Source organism: Aotus nancymaae, unplaced genomic scaffold (genome assembly GCF_030222135.1).
Source record: "Aotus nancymaae isolate 86718 unplaced genomic scaffold, 86718_ANA_hifiasm-v0.15.2.pri h1tg000049l, whole genome shotgun sequence".
In the NCBI taxonomy this organism is placed as follows: domain Eukaryota; kingdom Metazoa; phylum Chordata; class Mammalia; order Primates; family Aotidae; genus Aotus; species Aotus nancymaae.
Genome location: NW_026988463.1, coordinates 27,135,788 through 27,158,926, shown reverse-complemented (window position 1 = coordinate 27,158,926; position 23,139 = coordinate 27,135,788). Strand labels below are relative to the sequence as shown.

The 23,139-nt window shown below is 52.3% G+C and overlaps 1 protein-coding gene across 3 annotated transcripts in view; it reads left to right on the top strand.

Moving 5' to 3' along the window:
• MVP (major vault protein) overlaps nucleotides 1–23,139 on the top strand; it is a 28,271-nt gene that overhangs the window by 116 nt on the left and 5,016 nt on the right. Inside the window, exons 1-10 of one of the 3 annotated variants that reach the window (XM_064362650.1) lie at nucleotides 19–789; nucleotides 9,924–10,083; nucleotides 10,301–10,496; nucleotides 13,087–13,210; nucleotides 13,320–13,451; nucleotides 14,804–14,898; nucleotides 15,812–16,048; nucleotides 19,490–19,771; nucleotides 21,232–21,476; nucleotides 21,555–21,752. In XM_064362650.1, the coding sequence (XP_064218720.1) occupies nucleotides 9,959–10,083; nucleotides 10,301–10,496; nucleotides 13,087–13,210; nucleotides 13,320–13,451; nucleotides 14,804–14,898; nucleotides 15,812–16,048; nucleotides 19,490–19,771; nucleotides 21,232–21,476; nucleotides 21,555–21,752 (1,634 nt within the window). In that variant the 5' untranslated portion in view covers nucleotides 19–789; nucleotides 9,924–9,958. Of the gene's footprint in view, nucleotides 1–18; nucleotides 790–4,384; nucleotides 4,525–9,923; nucleotides 10,084–10,300; nucleotides 10,497–13,086; nucleotides 13,211–13,319; nucleotides 13,452–14,803; nucleotides 14,899–15,811; nucleotides 16,049–19,489; nucleotides 19,772–21,231; nucleotides 21,477–21,554; nucleotides 21,753–23,139 lie in introns of those variants that run through there. The other 2 variants (XM_012464515.3, XM_012464514.3) reach the window with 2 other exon arrangements.

The window sequence follows — 23,139 nt, the reverse complement described above, 5'->3', positions numbered from 1 at the left end:
TCTTTGTATCCCTTAAGGCTCTCTTTAACCCTGTCCTGTTTTCAAGGGCCTTGCTTCTGCTGGGGGGCAGGGAAGATCTGAATCAGAGTGGGCAAGGAGGATGGGCGGTGGCTTTGCTTTGGGAGATTTCACTTTCCAATAATTGGAGTTTTCTGGGTTTTGAAGTAAAGGTAGATTAACTCACCGACACTGTCCCCCACTGCCCTACAACTCTCGGGCCTCTGATTCAGGGTTCCACATGAGACATCAGGTGGGCAACCTCACAGGGTCCATTCAGACCCCATCTCAGAGCTAGATTGGTGATTGTTCTACTTACCTGCACTGTCCTGGGGACCTGGGCTCTGGCCTGTCACCTTGAGCCCCAAGAATGTGACCTGTCCACATTCAGGCCCCTTAACTCTGACAGAGGAGGCTTTCCTACTGCCCCATGCAGGGCTGGGCCAGATGTTGGCCTCAGCCAATCATTCCAGAAGTCATTAGAGTGATTTCCAGAAGGCATAGAATTTGGTAACCCAGGTTCTTTCACTTTTTGGGAGGATGCTTAGCTGTACCCACCAGGCTGAGATTCTGCGGATCTTAGAGCAGTCCCTCGGGTGGGGGTGATAGTAAGGCTGATGGCCCCTGTGTCCTCTGCTCCGTGCCTGGGTGACCCCTGGGTGATGGGGGAAAGGCCGGTTGTCACGTGGAGTATCAGGTGGCTCTCCCAGAAACTCCCTTGGCACGCAGAGCACTGGGTTGGCCCTGGGGTGTGACTGTTTGGACAGGACAGCCCTCTGTAGCCTTGAGCAGGTAGGGAGGCCACCTTGAGTGGGTGGCCCAGAGACAGCCTGAGGGCTCCAAGGTAACAGGGTGCTCAGGTTACCTTGGGTGCTGCCCTCCCAGGTCTTGGGGGAACAGAGGCTGGGCACTGGCCCGGGTTACAGAAAACATTCACCTTTGAACTGCCATTGGTGCCATCTGGGAAAGTACCCAGCCCCACCCAGGTCCTCTAGTCCTTGTTCTCGGTTTAGAATCTTCCTGTTTCTGCCTGAAAAGCCACTGCTTCCTGGTTTGTGGTCTCTGCAGTCATGATTTCCAGAGCAGACTTTCAGCTTCATCCTTTGATAACTGTGGGCTCTTGGGCAAGTTTCTTAACTTGCAGGCTCTTGTGAGGATAACATGAGTTAATTGAGGCCTGACACAGATTAAGCTCATGGTTAAGTGGGAGCTGTTACTTAGGGGCGTTTGCCTAGAACACAGGGTCCAGAGGCTGTCTCCCGGAAACCTAGACCCAGTGGGTCAGAAGTGAGGCCTGCAAAAAGCAGCCGGAGTGGGGTTAAGAATTCCAGCCCAGGGCTGGGCGTGGTAACTCAGGCCTGTAATCCCAGCACTTTGGGAGGCCCAGGTAGGAGGATGGCTTGAGGCCAGGAGTTTCAGACCAGCCTGAGCAACATGGGGAGACCTCCGTCTCTGTTTTGTGTGTGTGTGTGGTGGGGGGGGAGGTTGTTCTTTTTTTAAAAAAAAAAATTCCAGCTCAGTCCTACGATTAGGCAAGTTTAGAAAATACTGCTGTAGATGAGGGGTTCTGAAGCTTGTTTCGTGGGTCGTATCTGATCCAGTTGGTTCTTGCCTCCAGTGACTGGCGTTAATTGGCAGGAATGTGGGGAGGGAGAACAAGTGGAGGTCTGGGCTAGCTGAGCTGTTCTGTCTCCCCCTCACCTCCTGAAGGCCACCAGGCTGTTCCCCCTCCCACAAAGTGGCCCAGTTGGGCTGGAGCTCAGATACGATTTCCTTGGGAAGAGAAGTTCCTAAAACTGTGTGGCTTTTAAAAAAGGCAATTTTTGTGAGACAGATTCTCGATTTCCATTAATGATCTCCTAAAGCAGGTAAACCAGGAAGCCACTGGGTGAAAATAGGCTGTTGGTAATTCCTGAGTCATGTGACTCATTCTCTAAATAGACTAGAATATTTAACTTAAATCAGTGAGGAGAAACTCCATGAAGTTGTGTTCCTGTTTATACCAAACTTTACGTGCCTTTTCCTGAACCTGAAGCTGTGGGAGGTCTGGGGACAGGGCTGGGTCACCGACCTCACCTCCAACCTCTGGATCGCCTGGACCAAGAGCCCTGGGGTTGGGGACAAAGGAGGCTGCTTGGACCTGGGTAAGGGAATGGGCTGGAGGAGAATAAGTACAGTTCCCTGCCCTTGACGAGCAGCCTGCAATCGGAGCTGTGTGTTTTTGTTTTTGAGACCAGAGTCTCAGTCTGTGGCCCAGGCTGGAGTGCAGTGGGGCAATCTCAGCTCACTGCGACCTCTGCCTCCTGGGTTCAAGCAATTCTCCTGCCTCAGCCTCCTGAGTAGCTGGGACTACAGATGCCCACTACCACACCTAGCCAATGTTTTGTATTTTTAGTAGGGACAGGGTTTTACCACGTTGGCCAAGCTGGTCTCGAACTCCTGACCTCAGGCCATCTGCCCACCTCGGCCTCCAAATGTGCTGGGATTACAGCCACCATACCCAGCCTGGAACAGAACTTTATCCTCCTTCCAGGTCCTACTGTGCATCAGAAACCCTCTGTCCTCTAATACCTCTGATTTCAGAAAGCAGTCACTTTTTTTTTTTGAGATGGTCTCAAAAAAATAGTGCATTGAGAGTGCATGCACTCTGTTGCCCAGGTTAGAGTGCACTTGTGAGCTTCATTTACGGTTCACTGCAGCCTTGACCTTCCTTGACCTTCCAGGTACAGGCGATCCTCCCACCTCAGCCTCCAAAGCAGCAGGGACCACAGGTGTGTGCCACCACACCTAGCTAGTATTTTTTATGATTTTGGTAGCGACGGGGTCTCCCTGTGTTGCCCAGGCTGGTCTTGAACTCCTAGCCTCAAGCGATCTTCCCACCTTGGCCTCCCAAAGTGCTGGGATTATAGGTGTGAGTCACCAAGCCTGGTCACCAGTCACTTTTATTCTCACTTCACTGGAGAGGAAGGCTCAGAGGCTAGTAAGTGGCCCAGGAGCATGCTGCCAGTGCTAAAAACTGCTGGAGTGACATTTTCCCACTGGCTCTCAATCCTGGCTATATATTCAGAGTCAGAGGGGAGAACTTTTTAAAATTGCAGTGCTTGAACCTCACCCAGTCCAATTAAACAGAATCACCAGAGATGGATGGCTTTAAAAAAGATCTCCAGAAGGCCGGGCACTGCAACTCATGCCTGTTATCCTGGCCCTTTGGGAGGTCGAGGTGGGTGGATCACTTGGGGTCAGGAGTATGAGACCAGCCTGACCAACTCAGTGAAACCCCATCTCTACTAAAAGAGAAATAGGAAATTAGCTGGGTGTGGTGGTGTACGCCTGTAATCCCAGCTACTTGGGAGGCTGAGGCAGGAGAATTGCTCGAACCCAGGAGGCGCAGGTTGCAGTGAGCCAAGATGTTGCCATTGCCCTCCAGTCTGGGCAACAAGAGCGGAACTCTATCTCAAAAAAATAAATAAAAAACATTTCCAGATGACTAGTGTGCAGCCTGGGCCGTCAGTTACTCTGCTTTAGACCAGAGCTGCTCAGACTTTAATGTGTGTGCAAGTCATTGTAGGTCAAATTATAATACTGAGGATTCAGTGGCTTTGGGGTGGGGCCCGAGGCTGCATTGCTAACAAGCCTCCAGGTGGTGCCACTCTGCTCACTGCAGACGCCGGAGGCAGTGTGGTCACTTGGTCAATTGCTAGTTAAGACTCACTATGGGCCAGGTGTGGTAGCTCACACCTGTAATCCTAGCACTTTGGGAGGCTGAGGCAGGCAGATTGCCTGAACTCAGGAGTTTGAGACCACCCTGGGGGTGACATGGTGAAACCCCATCTCTACTAAAATACAAAAAATTAGCCAGGCTTGGTGGTCTGTGCCTGTAATTCCAGCTACTGGGAGGCTGAGGCATGAGAATTGCTTGAATCCGGGAGGTAGGTGGACATTGCAGTGAGCCGAGATCGTGCCACTGCACGCCAGCTTGGGTGACAGAGTGAAAGTCTGTCTTAAAAAAAAAAAGACTCACTGTATCGGCTACTCACAGTTGACCCTGAAGATCTCTGGGAAGTAGTGACTCATGACTCATTTATTTATTAAGTTTTGCTGTAAGTAGCAGAAGTTTCCTTTTGAGTCAAGAGTCTGTGATCCAGTTTACGTTTTTTTTTTTTTTTTTTAAGAAAAAAGAGGTAGGGCCTTGCTATGTTGCCCAAGCTGGTCTTGAACTCCTGGCCTCAAGCCATCCTCCCACCCTCAGCCTCCCAAAGTGTTGTGATTATAGGTGTGAGCCACCCCTCAGCCAAGAGCCCCTCTTAACTAGATGACGAACCTGGTTTCTGCTTTAGACAGGCTGTTTAGTTCTCTGCCCATTTAGCCTCATGGTGGGAGAGACACTGGTGGGATTTTGGGTGAAAGCTGGTTGTGGTTCTTGCAGGAGCCTAACGACACCTGAGGGAGGTGTGATCAGGCAGGACTGGCGTCTACGCTGAGACTCAACTAGGGCAGGCCTCAGAAGCAGGGACTGAAGGGAGACAGGTGGGTGAGTGGATTTGGGGAGTTGGGGCCAAGCCTGAGGGCTGGGCAGAACCTTTCAAAGGTCAACACAATCCATGCCATTGTCTTTAGAGGGCCCTGATCTATTGGAAGTAAAATGCTCTAACTGCGCATGTCATCTGGAAGGAAACTACAAAAACCTAAATCTGAGACTTGTCAGGAACGTGCTGCTGAGTCAAAGGGTTTTCCTGGCTCACCTCCATGGATGGCGAGGGTAGAACCTGGCAGGTGGTCTAGGCAGAAGGCCCAGGTTTGGGGTATGGCAGGCGGGCGGTCAGGGAGGCGAGGTGGGGTCCCAGTGCTGATGCAGGGGCAGGTGGCGAGGGCTTGGCCTCAGAACAAGGCAGGAGTCCAGCCGTGAGAATGACTTGCTGAGTCACCGGGCTGAGCTGGGCGCGGCACTCAGCCCCCCGACAGGGCCCAGCTGGGGCAGCAGATGGTGGAGAGGCCTCAGCTGTCGGGGGTATGGGGGGGTCATCAGTCAATGAGCCAATGGAGGCTGTTCCCGGAGCCCGCTTCCAACCTTGCATGGCCTTCTAGAGTTCAGATCTTCTCCGGGGAGCCTCAGAGCCCTGTCTGTACCTCCGCTCAGAGCCCCAGCCCTTCCTCTTCTCCCATCTGGTTTCCTGGCCAGGTTTCTGCCCTACAGAGAACCCACCAAGGGAGCAGTGGAAAAAGCTTCGCTTGGCAGTGAAGCCCCTACTTGCTGTTCCATCCCTGCAGCTGGGGTGAAACAAGACTTGCCACTGACCAGTAAACAACTGAGGCTTAAACCAGCATGCCAGGTCAGGTGGGGAGCCCCCGGCAATTGTTACATTCCCTAGATCCCACAATGGATAGGAAAGTTGGGCCTCAGGCACTCTTCCCTCCTCTGCAGTCAGACAGTGTGGATGAAGAGCCAGGCTCTGTTCCGAGTGCTTTATGTGCTAACTCGGTTGATGATTTTGTAGATGAGGAAATAGGCACGGGGTGGTCAAGGGACTTGTCCAAGATCACCGATCCCATAATGGTGAGAGCCAAGATCCAGGCATCCTGGCTGGGCGAGGTGGCTCCACCTGTAATCCCAGTGCTTTTGGAAGCTAAGGCTGGATGATGACTTAAGGCTAGGATTTTGAGACCGACCTGGACAACAAAGACCTTACACCTACAAAAAATTAAAAATTGGCCAGGTGTGGTGGTATGTACCTCCAGTCCCAGTTACTCGGGAGGCTGAGATGGTCCCTTGAGCTGAGGAGTTCAAGGCTGGCTGCAGTGAGCCATGATTACATCACTGCACTCCAGCCTGGGCAACAAGGAGATCTTATCCCCGCCTCCCGCCCCCCCCCCAAAAAAGGTCCAGATCCAGGCAGTCCCAGCCCTCTGGACTCTAGGAAGTTGCCTTTCCAGAACTGCACCCAGTATTGTAGAGCAACTGGGGAGTGAAATCAAAGCTGAGCAGGACGCGGCAATAGGAAGAAAAGACAAGGTCCCCTTAAGAGTGGTGAGAGGAGGGCCGGGCGCGGTGGCTCACGCCTGTAATCCCAGCACTTTGGGAGGCCAAGGCGGGTGGATCACGAGGTCAAGAGATTGAGACCATCCTGGTCAACATGATGAAACCCCATCTCTACTAAAAATACAAAAAATTAGCTGGGCATGGTGGCGTGTGCCTGTAATCCCAGCTACTCAGGAGGCTGAGGCAGGAGAATTGCCTCAACCCAGGAGGCGGAGGTTGCGGTGAGCCGAGATCGCGCCATTGCACTCCAGCCTGGGTAACAAGAGCGAAACTCCGTCTCAAAAAAAAAAAAAATAGTGGTGAGAGGAGGGCTGGGCACGGTGGCTCACGCCTGTAATCCCAGCACTTTGGGAGGCCGAGGCGGGTGGATCACAAGGTGGGGAGTTTGAGACCAGCCAAACCAACACCATCTCTACTGAAAATACCAAAATTAGCCAGGCGTGGTGGTGTGCGCCTGTGATCCCACCTACTCAGGGTGCTGAGGCAGGAGAATCACTTGAACCCAGGAGGTGGAGGTTGCAGTGAGCCGAGATTGCACCACCACACTCCAGCCCGGGCGACAGAGGAAGACTTGTCTCAGAAAAAAAAAAAAAAAAAAGTGGCAATTCTGATGTTAGACAAGCCACGCTCCTACAAATGAAGGGAAAGTAACTTTGAACAAAAATGAGCAACAGAAAAGTATCAAGTTCAGATCTCATACAAAGTTGCAAGATGAAAGAACGAGCAGCAGAATAACCTACCTGTGATGTGGAGTGTGCCAGGAAAACATCCAAACTGTAACCTCTTTCAAAATGAGGCAAGGCAGTAAGGAAACAATATAAAAACATGAAAACAGCCCATCAGAGTTGTAAGACCCGGCAGTTCGGTTCAGAATGGGTGCCCCTAATGACGGGACCGTGATGCCTCTCTAGAAAGACAGGACCAGGCGTTCCACTGGGGTTCTAGTCCCAACAGTACCACTAAGTTGCTGTGTGGCCTTGAAGGATTCATTGTCCCTATCTGGGTCTCAACTATTTAGAACTCCATTGTCCAATATGGGATCAACCAGACTTGTTTGGCAATTTAAATTAAAATCACCTGGGTGTAGTAGCTCACACCTCTAATCCCAGCACTTTAGGAAGCTGAGGCGGGAGGATTGCTTGAGCCCAGGAGTTCGAGACCAGCCTAGGCAACATAGCAGGATGTCATCTCTGCAGGAAAAAAAAAAAAAAAAATTTGCTAGGCCTGGTGGCATGTACCTGTAATCTCAGCTAATTGGGAGGCTGAGGTGGGAGGATCGCTTGAGCCTGGAGGTTGAGGCTGCAGTGAGCCATGATTGTGCCACTGCACTTCTGCCTGGGCGACAGAACAAGACCTTGTCTCAAAAAATAATTTAAAAATTTAGTTCCTCAGATGCATCAGCCACATTTTATTTATTTTTTCCAAGATGGAGTATTGCTTTGTCTCCCAGAGCTAGAGTGCAATGATGAGATCTCTGCTCACCGCAACCTCTGCCTCTGGGGTTCAAGCAATTCTGCCTCAGCCTCCCGAGTAGCTGGGATTACAGGTACGCACCACCATGCCCAGCTAATTTTTGTATTTTTAGTAGAGACAGGGTTTCACCATGTTGACCAGGCTGGTCTCAAACTCCCGACCTCAGATGATCCACCCGCCTCGGCCTCCCAAAGTGCTGTGATTACAGGCGTGAGCCATAGTGCCCAGCCGCTAGCCACATTTTAAGTGTTCAGGAGCCACATGTGGATGTGGTTAGTCCAAGGACAGCACAGATTTAGAAAATTTCCATCACTGTAGAAGTTTCCATTGGACACTGCTGAGTTAAAGGGTTTTTAAACAAGGAGGGCAGTGCAGTGGTGTGGCCGTAAGGCAGTATGGGGTGATGGGGACTGTGGTAGGTGGGGAAGCTTGTGTTCCATCTAAAGGGGCGGCTGAGGCTTGACTGTAGGCTGTGTTGCTGGTCTTCTAATTCTCCAAGTGAAGCAGGAATTGGGATTTTGTGAAGATTCACAACTTCTAAACAAAAAGTTGAAATTTTACAGATTATAGGACTCAAGTATACCTCTTCTCTTGGGCTGTATCTAGCCTTTCTTCTGTAATTCATGGCTCCTGCCTGTTTTTCTTGGCCAGGCCACTCCCTCCTTCCCCTTGCATTTCTCACCTGGGGTGGGAGGCTGGGCAGATGGTGGAACTGATGAAAAGCCACTTTTTTTTTTTGTGACAGTCTCGCTCTGCCTCCCATAATGCTGGGATTACAGGGATGAGCCACTGCACCTGGCCAGACATTTTTGAGGCCACAACCAGACAAAAGAGTCTCCTTATCAGCTGGATGCAGTGGCTCACACCTGTAATCCCAGTACTTTGGGAGGAAGAGGCAAGCAGGCCAGGAGTTCGAGACGAGCCTGGGCAACATAATGAGACCTCATCTCTACAAAAAAAAAAAAAGGCATGGTGACGTCCACCTGTAGTCTTAGCTATTCAGGAGGCTGAGGCTAGAGGATTGCTTGAGGCCAGGAGTTTGTGGCTTTTGTGAGCTATGATTGTACCACTGCACTCTAGCCTGAGCAACAGAATAAGACCCTGTCTAGGCCGGGCGCGGTGGCTCACGCCTGTAATCCCAGCACTTTGGGAGGCCGAGGCGGGTGGATCACAAGGTCAAGAGATCGAGACCATCCTGGTCAACGTGGTGAAACCCTGTCTCTACTAAAAATACAAAAAATTAGCTGGGCATGGTGGCGTGTGCCTGTAATCCCAGCTACTCAGGAGGCTAAGGCAGGAGAATTGCCTGAACCCAGGAGGCAGAGGTTGCGGTGAGCCGAGATCGCGCCATTGCACTCCAGCCTGGGTAACAAGAGCGAAACTCTGTCTCAAAAAAAAAAAAAGACCCTGTCTCAAAAAATAAAGAAGCCTGACGTGAGTCTCTTAAGGATGAGGCTCTGGAGCACCTACTAAATGGTTCCATTTGTGTGACTCAAAGGGACATGTCCAAAGTCCAAGGGGTGCTGGGGGCAGGGATGGGGCTTAGGTAGGGCATGTGGCACTCCACTCAGGATTCAGAAGCAGATGGATGGGATGGGTGGAATATGATAATTATCCCCCTTCTCCTTCCTCTCCACCCCACCCTTGCTCACAACTGCGGGAGCTGAGGGTGAGAGAACTGGGGGTGAAGGGATGAGAGCAATTTGCAGTGTTACTGATGCAGTTGGTCCTGTGGAAGCCTCAGTTCCATCTGGGATCCCTTTCATGAGCGGTGGGCCAGGTCTGAAAGTGTAGGAACGGGGGCGGGGGTGTAGACACAGCTCATGCAAACATTTCCTTGTGTTTGTTTGCTATGGCTGAATCCTAGCCACTGCACTACCTGAGGCATACAGATATTCTTTGGCTATGGGCTGATGTTTGAATACAGCTGAGGCCTCAGGATTCTCAAAGCCTGCCCGTGTCCCCGGAGGAGCCAAACAGCTCCTCAGAGCCACTGCCTGTTACGTGCTGGACAAGGCCACGTCACTGCCTCCATGGCTCCCCACTCTCCCAGCTTGCTGTATTTCTCCACCTTCGGGACTGGGAGTGCCTTGATCTGAAGCCCTTTGCAGTGCTGGTAGCAGTGTAGGGGGAAGTAGTTGATGGGAATGAGGGAACGGAATGGGCAAGGAAGCCTGGGTCTCTGTGGCTCACTGCATCAAGCAGTTCTTGGCAAAGGTGTGGTCAGGATAGGCTGTGTTATCTTGGGTGGGGTGAAGACAGGGAGTGGTGGGCATGCGGATACGGACAGGGAAGGGTGCCGTGGCCTGGCTGGAGGAGGTAGGGCCGTATCCCACCGAGGGCCTGTCTCCAGACTCATGCCTGCCCCAGCCCAGGCTCCCCAGGCTCATCCTGTGTCCTCTCCCTTACCTGCCAGTCATCTTCTGGTGAGCTCTGGGCTTAAGAGTCACCATGGCAACTGAAGAGTTCATCATCCGCATCCCCCCATACCACTACATCCACGTGCTGGACCAGAACAGCAACGTGTCCCGTGTGGAGGTCGGGCCAAAGACCTACATCCGGCAGGACAATGAGAGGTGGGCGTTGGGGAGATTCGGGGCTGTGGGGGAGACTCGGGGCTGTGGGGGCCTGTGAGTCTGGCTGCCATGATCATCCTTTTCCTCCTGCCTGTTCCTAAGCAAGAGTGGCCCTCACTTGGGTGATAGAAAGGTTTCTCTCATTTGGTGTCCCCTGTGGTAGTGGAGACCTGGTCCCCCATCCTTACACCTCACACCTCTTCTCATCTTCCTGCAGGGTACTGTTTGCCCCCATGCGCATGGTGACTGTCCCCCCACGCCACTACTGCACAGTGGCCAACCCTGTGTCGCGGGATGCCAAGGGCTCGGTGCTGTTTGATGTCACAGGGCAAGTTCGACTTCGCCACGCTGACCTCGAGATCAGGCTGGCCCAGGACCCTTTCCCCCTGTACCCAGGGGAGGTGCTGGAAAAGGTACCTGGCTTCCTCACTCCCTCTGCCCCACCCTACCTACGCTCCACCTACCTTGGGCTCTGGACTGCCTTTTTTAAAAACATTTTTTTCTAGATGCTGTTAATTTTTTTTTTTTTTTAAGGCGGCAGTTCGCTCTTGTCACCCAGGCTGGAGTGCAGTGGCATGATCTCGGCTCACTGCAACCTCTGCCTCCTGGGTTCAAGCGATTCTCCTGCCTCAGCCTCCCGAGTAACTGGGATTACAGGCACCTGCCACCACACTCGGCCAATTTCTGTAGTTTTGGTAGAGACAGGGTTTCACCATGTTGGCCAGGCTGGTCTCAAACTCCTGACCTCAGGTGATCTGCCTGCCTTGGCCTCCCAAAGTGCTGGGATTACAGGCGTGAGCCACTGCACCCGGCCTATACTACCTTCTAAAGAGAAAACAAACCAGGGCAGTGGGAGGGGTGGGCAGAGACACTTGCCGGCTCTCACCAGGGGTGGAATTGACTCACTGTACCTCCACTCACCTCCAGCCACCCCCGTCCTGCACACATGCCCCAAACACACCTACCTCTTTTCTGAGAACTGCCAGCCCATCTCATCCGCTAATTTCCCAGGCTCCAGTGCCTGCCAGAAGTGCCCAGCCAGTCTGGCATTAAATAACATGTGCCAAGGTTAAGCACTTCATTCACCCAGTGCCAGACACTGGTGGGCAGTGCCAAAGCAGCAGTGACAAGCCCAGGCCTGGGCTGTGCCTGTTCTAGGAGAAGCCGTCACAGGCCTGAACCTGCAGCCAGCCTCTCGTCCCCCTTGGCCTTAGGCCTGGGCCTGAGCAGGTGAGCATCCCACCTTCATTCCCTTACCTGTTCTCCCATCTTTACCTTCTGGCCATTCAATTCTTTTTTACTGACTTTACTAACCTGTGCCGCTTGATCCTGAATGCATAATGGCAGGACCTGGGGAGCTTTTAGAGACATTCATGTCCACTTAGGTGCAGACAGTTTTGGGGAAGAAGCGTGTGTGTAGAAAGAAAACGAAGAATGATTAAGATGATACCCCTTAAGGAATCCAAGTGAAGAGTATATAGGGATTTTTGTACTTTTTTTTTTTTTTTTTAATAGAGACTGGATCTCCTCCTGTTGCCTAGACCGGAGTGCAGTGGAATGATGAGAGCTCACTCAGCCTCGACCTCCTGCACTCAAACGATCCTTCTATCTTGTTCTCCCAAAATTCTGGGATTAGAGGCGTGAGCCACCATGCCCTGTCTAAGCTTTCATTTTAAAGAATACATTCGGCTGGGCACAGTGGTTTATGCCTGTAATCCCAGCACTTTGGGAGGCTGAGGTGGGCGGAATACTTGAGGTCAGGAGTTCAAGACCAGCCCTGGCCAACATGGCGAAACCCCATCACTGCTAAACATACAACAATTAGCCAGGTGTGGTGGCATGCACCTGTAATCTCAGCTACTCAGGAGGCTGAGGCATGAGAATCCCTTGAACCTGGAGGCAGAAGTTGCGCTGAGCTGATATCATGCTACTGCACTCCAGCCTGGGTGACAAAGCAAGACTCTGTCTCAAAAAAAAAAAAATTAGCTGGGAGTAGTAACACACGCTTGTAATTCCAGCTATTCAGGAGGCTGAGGCGGGAGGATCACATGAGCCTGGAAGGTTGAGGCTGCTGTGAGCCATGGTTATACCACTGCAGTCCAGCCTGGATCTGGATGACACAGAGAGACCCTGTCCCCCCCTCCCCCCCAAAAAAGCCAGCTCTTTCTTCGAGCCCCAGTTTCAGTTCAAAGGGCCTTCTCTAACTTCTCCTTCATCTGAACACCTGAAGAACCTCTCACCCTGAGAGTATCTGTAGTCTGCTGGGACAGAATGGTTGGCATCTGTATGTTATCACCCTGTTGGAATTTAAACTTCATGAAGACGGGATATGTTCTCGCCACCACAACCAGGGTGCCCTGTAGGAAGTGGGTGAGCAGGGAAAGGTGCTCCGAGCAGCAAGCCTCCACCCTGCTCTATAGCCAGTGTGCGGCCAGTGGGTGGAGTGGAGTCCCTCTGCCAGCTCCTCCAGCCTGGGACCAGCCTCATCAGAGTCAGGAGCAGGGCAGGCTTCACTCAAGACCAGAGTTCAAGTCTTGATTCTGTTTCTCACTAGCTGTGTGACCTTGGTCATGTCTTCTGATCTTTTTTTTGAGACAGACCAAGACCTTGTCTCAAAAAGAGACAGGCTGGAGTGTAGTGGTACAGTCGTAGCTCACTGAAGCTTTAACCTCCTGGGCTCAAGTGATCCTCCTGCATCAGCCTCCCGAGTAGCTGGGACTACAGGTGTGGACCACCATGCCTGGCTAAATTATTTTTTTTTTGTAGAGATGGGATCTTGCTGTGTTGTCCAGGCTGGTCTTGAATGTCTGAGCTCAAGTGATCCTCCTACCTCAGCCTCCCAAAGTGCTGGGATGACAGGCAAGAGTCACCGCGCCTGGCCTCTACCCTAGTCTTATTTCAGGACATGCAGAGATGGATGCTGTGGGCCTGCCTCCAGAGCATCAGGAGTGGCCCTGGTGTCACAGCACTGACTGTTCTGTGTCCCCACCTCTTCCCCACTAGGACATCACGCCCCTGCAGGTGGTTCTGCCCAACACTGCCCTCCATCTGAAGGCGCTGCTCGATTTTGAAGATAAAGACGGAGACAAAGTGGTGGCCGGAGACGAGTGGCTCTTCGAGGGACCTGGTAAGTTCTGTCTCCACGGATACTAAGTCGGAGTCAGGGGCTCCCTGCCTTCCTGCCATAGCCCCGATACCTTCTGACCATCACCTTCCACGTCCTCTTCCCTCGCCAGGCACGTACATCCCCCGGAAGGAAGTGGAGGTCGTGGAGATCATTCAGGCCACCATCATCAGGCAGAACCAGGCTCTGCGGCTGAGGGCCCGCAAGGAGTGCTGGGACCGGAACGGCAAGGAAAGGGTGACAGGTGGGGCACCAAGGGGCGATGACGGCAGGTGGGCAGGAGGGACCCCCACTGCAGGGAAAACATGGAAAAGTTAAGGAAAGCCTCCTGTAGCCCCAGAGAGGTGCTTTCCTGGTATCTCTTGAAAGCTGTTGAGGGCCGCCCACTGCCATTCTTTCCCCACCCCTACTTCATGCTGTTTCCACTTGGGCCAGAAAATGTGACCATGATCATGGGGCCTGACGTAGCTTTTCCTTCCCCCACCTTCACCATGAGCTGTGGGCGGTGGCCATGTCTTATCTGATTCTGGATCAACAAAGCACATGTTTAAATACAGTTGACAAATGTGGGCCAGCAGGTACGGTGGCTCACACCTGTCATCTCAGCACTTTGCCTAGGTGGTGGATTGCCTGAGCCCAGGAGCTCAAGACCAGCTTGAGCAACACAGTGAGACCCCGTCTCTACAAATAATTTTAAAATTAGCTGGGCATTGTGGCACGTGTCTGTAGTCCCAGCTACTTGGAAGGCTGAAGTGGGAGGATTGCTTGAGCCTAGGAGGTGGAGGCCACAGTGAGCTGTGATTGCACCACTGCACTCCAGCCTGGGCAACAGAGGTACTACCTCAAGCCACTGCCATTCCCATTTTCTGTATAACAAAACTAGGACACAGAATGCAGGTTGCTTGCTCTGGGTTGTGGCCAGGCAGGGCGAGGCTGGGACCTGCATCCAGGCACTCTGGCTTCTCCAATAAACCCAAGGACATCCACAGCTCTACCAGAGACAGTTCTGCTGCCCGTTTTAGGAGAAGGACAAAGGTTGGTCTTTGGAGCTTAGGGAAGGCAAAGCACGCTGTCAGCATAGCAGCAACTTGGGCCTCTTAGGAAGGCTTTTAGGTGCGGTGGCTCACACCTGGAATCCCAGCACCTTGGGAGGCCAAGGTGGGTGGATCACTTGTGGCCGGGAGTTTGAGACCAGCTTGGGCAACATGATGAAACCCCATCTGTACAGAAAATACAAATATTAGCCAGGCATTGTGGCAAGTGCCTGTAATTCCAGCTACTCAAGAGGCTGAGGCTTGAGAATCAGTTGAACTCAGGAGGCTGAGGTTGCAGCAAGCTGAGATCGCAGTCTGGGTGACAGAAGGAGACTCCGTCTCAAAAAAAGAAAAAGGTGTTTAAAATTCAACTGGGGTGGGAGTTTGTTTTCCTCTGGCTTCAAATGAGTGAATAAGAGGACTACAGTCAGGACCTTGAGCCTGGGCCAGTGGCGTATCTTTGCCAATGAAATCTGCCAATCCCCTGAGTCTAGGCTGTGGGAGAGGCAGGTGGGGAGCAGGCTGGGGGACCCTCGTCACTTACCCTCCACTCTCGGCCCAGGGGAAGAATGGCTGGTCACCACAGTGGGGGCGTACCTTCCAGCGGTGTTTGAGGAAGTCCTGGATTTGGTGGATGCCGTGATCCTTACAGAAAAGGTTGGTGGTCTGAGGGCTGTGGTTTAAGGGACCTGGGGCTAGGGAACCTTCTGAGAGGCAGAGAATAGTGGCAGGATGGCATGAGAGTAAAAGACAAGCAATAATTTTAGGGTCACTTAAAAAAAATTCAGAGATCAGATTACCTGAGGAGTATTCTGGATCATCTGAAGGGTTAAATAGTCCTTCCTGGGCCAGGCGAAGTGGCTCATATCTGTAATCTCAGCAATTTGGAAGCCTGAGGTGGGAGAATCACTTGAGACCAGAAGTCTGAGACCAGCCTGGGCAACATAGTGAGAACTCACCTCTACAAAAAATCTTAAAACTAGTTGGGTGCAGTGGAGCGTGCCTGTAGTCCCAGCTACTCCAGAGGCTGAGGCAGGAGAATTGCTTGAACCCGGGAGGCAGAGGTTGCAGTGAGCCATGGTCATGCCACTACACTCTAGCCTGGGAGACAGAGCAAGACTCTGTCTCAAAAATAAAAAAAAAAAAGCTGGCCAGGCGCAGTGGCTGACGCCTGTAATCCTAACACTTGGGGAGGCCAAGGTGGGTGGATCACCTGAAGTCAGGAGTTTGAGACCAGACTGGCCAACATGGCAAAACCCTATCTCTACTAAAAATATAAAAATTAGCCAGATGTGGTGGCGCATGCCTGTAATCCCAGCTACTCCAGAGGCTGAGGCAGGAGAATCACTTGAACCCAGGAGGTGGAGGTTGCAGTGAGCCAAGATCGCACCATTGCACTCCCGCCTAGGCAACAAGAATGAAACTCCGACTCAAAACCAAAAAATAAAAAAAAAGCCCTCAATTGGTAGAAATTTTCTCTGAGACCTGAGAGCATTTGGTGGCTAAAGGGGCTCGCAGATCCCCTGAAGTTGGAGGCAGGTCATTCAAATACCCAAATCTTGCTCTGCAGACAGCCCTGCACCTCCGGGCTCGGCAGAACTTCCAGGACTTCATGGGATTGTCCCGCCGCACTGGAGAGGAGTGGCTGGTGACAGTGCAGGACACGGAGGCCCATGTACCAGATGTCCATGAGGAGGTGTTGGGGGTTGTGCTCATCACCACCCTGGGCCCCCGCAACTACTGTGTGATTCTCGACCCCGTTGGACAGGATGGCAAGAATCAGCTGGGGCAGAAGCGCGTGGTCAAGGTGAGGCCCCGGCACCCGCCGCAGAGGATGACCCTGGGAGGCGAATGCCCTCGAGTGGCACGAGGCCCTCTGCCCTTTCTCCCTTCTTTCCTTCAGACGCACATTCTAGGAACATCTTCTGTGCCTTTGCATGCTTAGTTCTCGCACGCCTGAGACCCTGGCCCATTTGATTCCTGGCAGCCTCCACCTTACCATTCAGACCTGAAGTTACTTCTCTTTCTGGGAAGGCCTTCTGGCTGCCCCCCAGCCCGAGACCCTGCAACTCTCTGATACAGTCGTGTGTCACTTAACAAGGGGGATGCATTCTGAGAAATGGTCATTAGATAATTTTGTCTTTGTGCAAAAGAGTGCACTTACGTAAACCTAGGTGGCACAGCCTACTATACACCTAGGCTAGATGGCCTAGCCTGCCCCGAGGCTGCCCACCTGCGCAGCATGTGACTGTCCTGAACACTGCAGGCAACTGAACACAATGGTAAGTACTTGTGTATATAACCATAGAAAAGGTACTGTAAAAATACAGTGTAAGGCCAGCTGCGGTGGCTCATGCCTGTAATCCCAGCAGTTTGGGAGGCTGACGCAGGTGGATCACTTGAGGTCAGGAGTTTCAAGACCAGCCTAGCCAACATCGGGAAATCCCGTCTCTACTAAAAATGCAAAACTGTGCTGGGTGTGGTGGCACACACATGTAATTCCAGTTACTTGGGCGGCTGAGGCACAAGAATCACTTGAACCCAGGAAGTCGAGCCTGCAGTGAGCCAAGATTGTGCCATTGGACTCCAGCCTGGGTGACAGAGGGAGACTGTCTCAAAAAAACCAAAAAAAAACCCAAAGCTCCATTATAATCCTACGGGACCACCATGTGCAGTCAGCAGTGGCCTGAACTAGCACACGGTGACTATTTCACATCTTTTATGTTCTGGTGTTCGCTTTGCTTTGTCATCTTTTGTAAAACAAACCTCTTGGTGTACCCTCTCCCACCCCGTACCTCATCCCCTCTCTGAACTATATGTGGAAATCCCAGGAGTTGCCAAACTCTTTCTGTAAAGGGGGCTGGATGGTAGATATTCCAGGCTCCGTGAGTCATAATTTCCGTGAAAGTTCTTCAACTCTGCTGTTATGTCAGGAAAGCAGCACGGGCTGTACATAAACAAGCGAGTACTGCTGCGTTCCTGGAATATTTTATTTGCAAAAACAGGAGGCAGAAAAAGTAGAAATAGGCCAAGGGCAGTGGCTCACACCTGTAATCCCAGCACTTTGTGAGGCCAAGGTGGGCGGATCACCTGAAGTCAGGAGTTGGAAACCAGCCTGGCCAACATGGTGAAACCCCGTCTCTACTAAAAATACAAAAAAAATTATCTGGGCGTGGTATCAGGCGCCTGTAATCCCAGCTACTCTGGAGGCTGAGGCAGGAGAATCACTTGAACCCGGAAGGCAGAGGTTGCAGTGAGTCGAGATTGCACCGCTGCACTCCAGCCTGAGTGACAGAGTGAGACTCTGTCTCAAAAAAAAAAAAAGAGTAGAAATAACCCAAATGTACACCATTTAACGAATAGATAAAAAATTGTGGCATATCCATACAATGGAATATCATTCAGTCATAAGAAAGAAATGGCAGGCCAGGCACAGCAGCTCATAACTATAATCCCAACTCTTTGGGAGACTGAGGCAGAGGATTACTTAAATCCAGGAGTTAGAGACTAGCCTGGGTAACATAGCGAGACTCCATTTTTACTTTTTTTTAGAAACAATCTCGCTCTGTCACCCAGGCTGGAGTGCAGTGGCATGATCAGGGCTCACTGCAACCTCCGCCTCCCGGATTCAAGCAATTCTCCTGCCTCGGCCCCGCAAGTAGCTGGGATTACAGGTGCCTGCCACCACGCCCGCCTAATTTCTGTGTTTTTAGTAGAGATGGAGTTTCGCCATGTTGACCAGGCTGGGCGAGACCCCACTTTTACACAAATGTTTAAAAACTGGCCAGGCATGGTGGCACACCGGTAGTCTCAGCTGCTTGGGAGGGTGAAGTGGGAAAATTACTTGATTCCAGGAAGTGGAGACTGTGCCACCGTACTCCAGCCTGAGGCAACAGAGTGAGATCCTGTCTCTAGGAAAAAGAAGACAATGAAACGACATACTTATATGTGCTACAACATGGATTAAAATTGATAAACATTATGATAAGTGAAAGAAGCTGGCTGGGCGTGGTGGCTCACGCCTGTAATTCTAACACCTTGGGAGGCGGAGGCAGGCAGATCACCTGAGGTCAGGAGTTCAGACCAGCCTCGCCAACATGGTAAAACCCCATCTCTACTAAAATACAAAAATTAGCCAGGCATGATGGTGGGTGCCTGTAATCCTAGCTACTCAGGAGGCTGAGATAGGAGAATCGCTTGAACTGGGAGACAGCGGTTGCAGTGAACCAAGATCGCGTCACTGCACTCCAGCCTAGGTGGCTAAGCAAGACTCTGTCTCAAAAAAAAAAAAAAAAAAAAAAAAAAACCCAGACATCAAAGACAACATATTGCATGATTCCATTTATATGAAATGTCCAGAATAGGTAAATAAAGAAAATAGACGAGTGGTGGGTAGGGTGGGTGGGGAGTAGCAGTAACTTCTACTAGGTACAGGATTTCTTTTCAGGGTGATGATGAAAATATTCTAGACTTACATAGTAGTGATGGGTGGACAACTTTGAGCATATTAAAACAACTGAATTGTATACTCTAGATGGGAAAATTTCATATGTGGATTATAGCTCAATAAAATTTTTAAAAAACAGGCGGTGCTGGGCATGGTGGCTCATGTCTATAATCTTAGCACTTTGGGAGGCCGAGGTGGGTGGATCGCTTGAGCCCAGGATTTTGAGACCAGCCTAGGCAACATGACGAAACCCTGCCTCTACCAAATACACGAAAATTAGCCGGGTGTGGTGACACGCATCTGTAGTCTCAGCTCCTTGGGAGGCTAAGGTGGGAGGATTGCTTGAGCCTGGAAGACTGAGGCTGCAGTGAGCTGAGATGGTGCCACTGCATTCCAGCCTGGACAACAGAGCAAGACCCTACCACCACCAAAAAAAAAAAAAAAGCAGAATCCAGATTTGGCCTGAAAACCAGAACTCGTCAAGCCTTAGGTTACACCCTCTCTAGAAAACAAAGCCTGGGAGAAAGGAGAAAAAAGAGGTTGATTTTTAATGGTTTAGCTTGTGTGGATCTAGGACCTGACAGTTTATGGAATCTTTCAAGGACACATTTGACCAGATGAGATTTGGCAGGTATTGTGTAGAGCCTCACCGTATTATGATGTGGGGGTGGGGGCGTGCTTCTAGGGCTCCTGTCCTCCACAGAAGCCTGATGTTCCACCCCAGCACGGGGCTGGGGAGGTGCCATCTGAGGCATCCGCAAGCCTAAAGGCACTGGCGCTAACCTCTCGTCTCTCCATTAGGGAGAGAAGTCTTTTTTCCTCCAGCCAGGAGAGCGGCTAGAACAAGGCATCCAGGATGTGTATGTGCTGTCGGAGCAGGAGGGGCTGCTGCTGAGGGCCCTGCAGCCCCTGGAAGAGGGGGAGGATGTGGAGAAGGTCTCACGCCAGGCTGGGGACCACTGGCTCATCCGCGGACCCCTGGAGTATGTGCCGTCTGCCAAGGTGGAGGTGGTAGAGGAGCGCCAGGCCATCCCTCTAGATGAGAATGAGGGCATCTACGTGCAGGATGTCAAGACCGGAAAGGTAATGGCTGGGGGCGGGCGGCGGTGCTGCCACATGGCTGTGGACTCGGCCTCGGCCTTGGTGGCGGCTTCCTCTGGGCACCTGGGAGAGGTGGGTGGGGACTTCAGCAGATGGAGAGCTGCATCGGGTAGGCTGTCTGGTCAGGGGAGGGCACTCCGTGGAGTATTTGCCATCCTTCTGCCTTAAATATCTCGTTTGAAATGTTAGAACCGACCGGGTGCAGTGGCTTGCTCCCATAATCCCAGCACTTTGAGAGGCCAAGGTGGGTGGATCACCTGAGGTCAGGAGTTCAAGACCAGCCTGGCCAACATGGTGAAACCCCATTTCTACTAAAAATACAAAAATGAGCCAGGCATGGTGGTGGTTCAGGTCGTCTCAGCTGCCCGGGAGGCTGAGGCAGGAGAATTGCTTGAATCCAGGAGGCAGAGGTAGCAGTGAGCCGAGATCACGCCACTGCACTCCGGCCGGGACAACAGAGCGAGACTCCATCTTAAAAACAAAAAAAAGTTAGAATCTCCCCTAAGAAGGCAAGCAGGGTTTTAGGACAGGGACCCTGTCTCACAGCAGACCTGGTCCCCAGCATGAAGATCTAATGGAGTGGCTGGGGAAAGAAAGACCTCCTCCCCCATGCCCATATGCCAGTAGAATCTTTCATTTTTGCTACTTCACCTAAAACCTTGACCTTGATTTCACCTTGGGCCACATCTCCAACCTTCTCTAAGAATCCAAGCTGGAAGTCCAGCTCGGAACCCAAGGGAGTGTCCGTATACACGGCCTACTTCACAGTCCCTGGGGTGCCCTCCAAACTGCCCCTTGAAGGAAGATTCTTTTTTTTTTTTTGAGACAGAGTCTCACTCTGTTGCCCAGGCTGGAGTGCAGTGGCACTATCTTGGCTCACTGCAACCTCTGCCTCCTGGGTTCAAATGACTCTCCTACCTCAGCCTCTTGAGTAGCTGGGACTATAGGCATCTGCCACCACGCTCAGCTAATTTATCTTTAGAATAGACAGGGTTTCACTATGTTGCCTAGGCTGGTCTCAAACTCCTGAGCTCAGGCAGTCCACCCACCTCGGCCTCCCAAAGTACTAGGATTATAGGCATGAGCCACCACGCCCAGCCAGAAAATTCTAGAAATAACATAGAGCACCTTCTCTGTGCAAGGGCTGTTTGAGATAGATGTGGGAGATGTCATTCACCCTTCCACCCCTGGAGGTAGCCACTCTCAAGTCTACTTGACAGAGGAGGAAATTGAAGCCCTAGGGGTGAGGTAGTTAGCCCACAACGACAGGGCCAGCCGAAGGCAAACGCGGGGTGGACCCTGCCCTCCCCACGGAGGCCATGTTTAACCTTGCCCCGCACCTTCCCCGGATGGACGGGCTGTGCTTCGGGACCAGGACCGCTGGGCGGGTCTTCCTCCCTTCCACCATCACCGGCAGCATCCCTCCCTGTCCTCACCCCAAGGTGCGCGCCGTGATCGGAAGCACCTACATGCTGACGGAGGACGAAGTCCTGTGGGAGAAGGAGCTGCCTCCTGGGGTAGAGGAGCTGCTCAACAAGGGGCAGGACCCTCTGGCGGACAGGGGTGACAAGGGCACAGCTAAGAGCCTCCAGCCCTCCGCGCCCCGGAACAAGACCCGCGTGGTCAGCTACCGCGTGCCCCACAACGCTGCCGTGCAGGTGTATGACTACCGAGCGAAGCGAGCCCGGTGAGCGCTGGTGGGGCCGGGCAGGGTGTGGGGGCGGCTCTCCATGGGTCTGGCTCTGACCCCCAGCTCTCTCTGCAGTGTGGTCTTTGGGCCTGAGCTGGTGTCGCTGGGTCCTGAGGAGCAGTTCACGGTGCTGTCCCTCTCGGCCGGGCGGCCCAAGCGTCCCCACGCCCGCCGTGCACTCTGCCTGCTGCTGGGGCCTGACTTCTTCACAGACGTCATCACCATTGAAACGGCGGACCATGCCAGGCTGCAACTGCAGCTGGCCTACAACTGGTAAAAACAGGGATCAGGCGCGGGGTGCACTACTGAAATCCCAGCACTTTGGGAGGCTGAGGTGGGAGGATCGCTTGAGCCCGGGAGGTCCAGGCTACAGTGAGCCATGATGCCCCTACTGTACTCCAGCCTAGGTGACAGAGCAAGATCCTGTCTCAAACCAAACCGGGTGGGGAGCAGTGGGTGAGGGCTCCTGCTGGATGCAGCCCAGGAACCCCAAGAAAAAGAGGTGCCTGCTCAAGTTCTGGGCTCCTCATGAGAGCAGGACACCTCCTTCAGTCCCGAGGTCAAGAGGGAACCCAGGAAGTCACGCAAATACAGTGAAGCATGAGCTCACCTCCTGGGATCAGCACTTGGGGACCCAGTAGCAAGACACTACACAGTTAAGCTCCCTTCGTGCCTGCAGCCAAATGCTTAATGCCAGGCTGTTAAAAGATGCAAGGGACACACCCAGCGGAAGTGGGCGGTGCCAGCGGGCAGTGAGAACACATGTTCTGAAACTGACCACCCTGGCCTGTGCCCCAGCCCTGCTGTTTGCAGCCTGTGGACCTGGGCAAGGGACAGGGTGCTTTCTTCAGTTTCCGCATCAGTAACATGAAGAAGACAGCATTGCTTCCTTCACAAAGCTGTTGAAAGGATGCAACAAGCATTAGAACAGTGCCCCAAATGTGGTCAGAGCTCAATGGCAGCTATTAGGATTAGGTGAGATAAATCATGTACAGAAACAGTGTTCATGACCAGGGATGGTGCCCTGTGAACCCAGCACTTTGGGAGGTTGAGGCAGGAGGATTGCTTGAGGCTAGAAGTTTGAGACCAGGCTGGGCAACATAGCGAGACCCTGTCTCTACAAAAAAATTTTAAAAAGTAGCTCGGCATGGTAGCTGTCTGTAGACCCAACTACTTGGGAGGCTGAGGTGGGAGAATTTGAGGGTGCAGTGAGCTATGATTGTGCTGCTGCACTCCGGCCTGGACAACAGAGGGAGACCCTGTCTTGAAGAAGGAAAAAACAAAGGAAAGAAAAGCTAGGCATGGTGGCTCATGCCTGTAATCCCAGCACTTTGGGAGACCGAGGCAGGCAGATCACTTGAGGTCAAGACCAGCCTGGCCAATGTGGTGAAACCCTGTCTCTACTAAAAATACAAAAATTAGGTGGATGTGGTAGTAGGCACCTGTAATCCTAGCTACTCAGGGGGCTGAGGCAGGAGAATCGCTTGAACCTGGGAGGTGGAGGTTGCAGTGAATCGAGATTATGCCACTGCACTCCAGCCTGGGAGACAGAGAGAGATTCTGTCTCCAAAAAGTATCTTTAACACTCCCAAGCATGTCCCTCACCTCTTAGCGGGAAGCAGCCAGTGCCCGGATGGCAGCAGACAGCTGCTGACATATT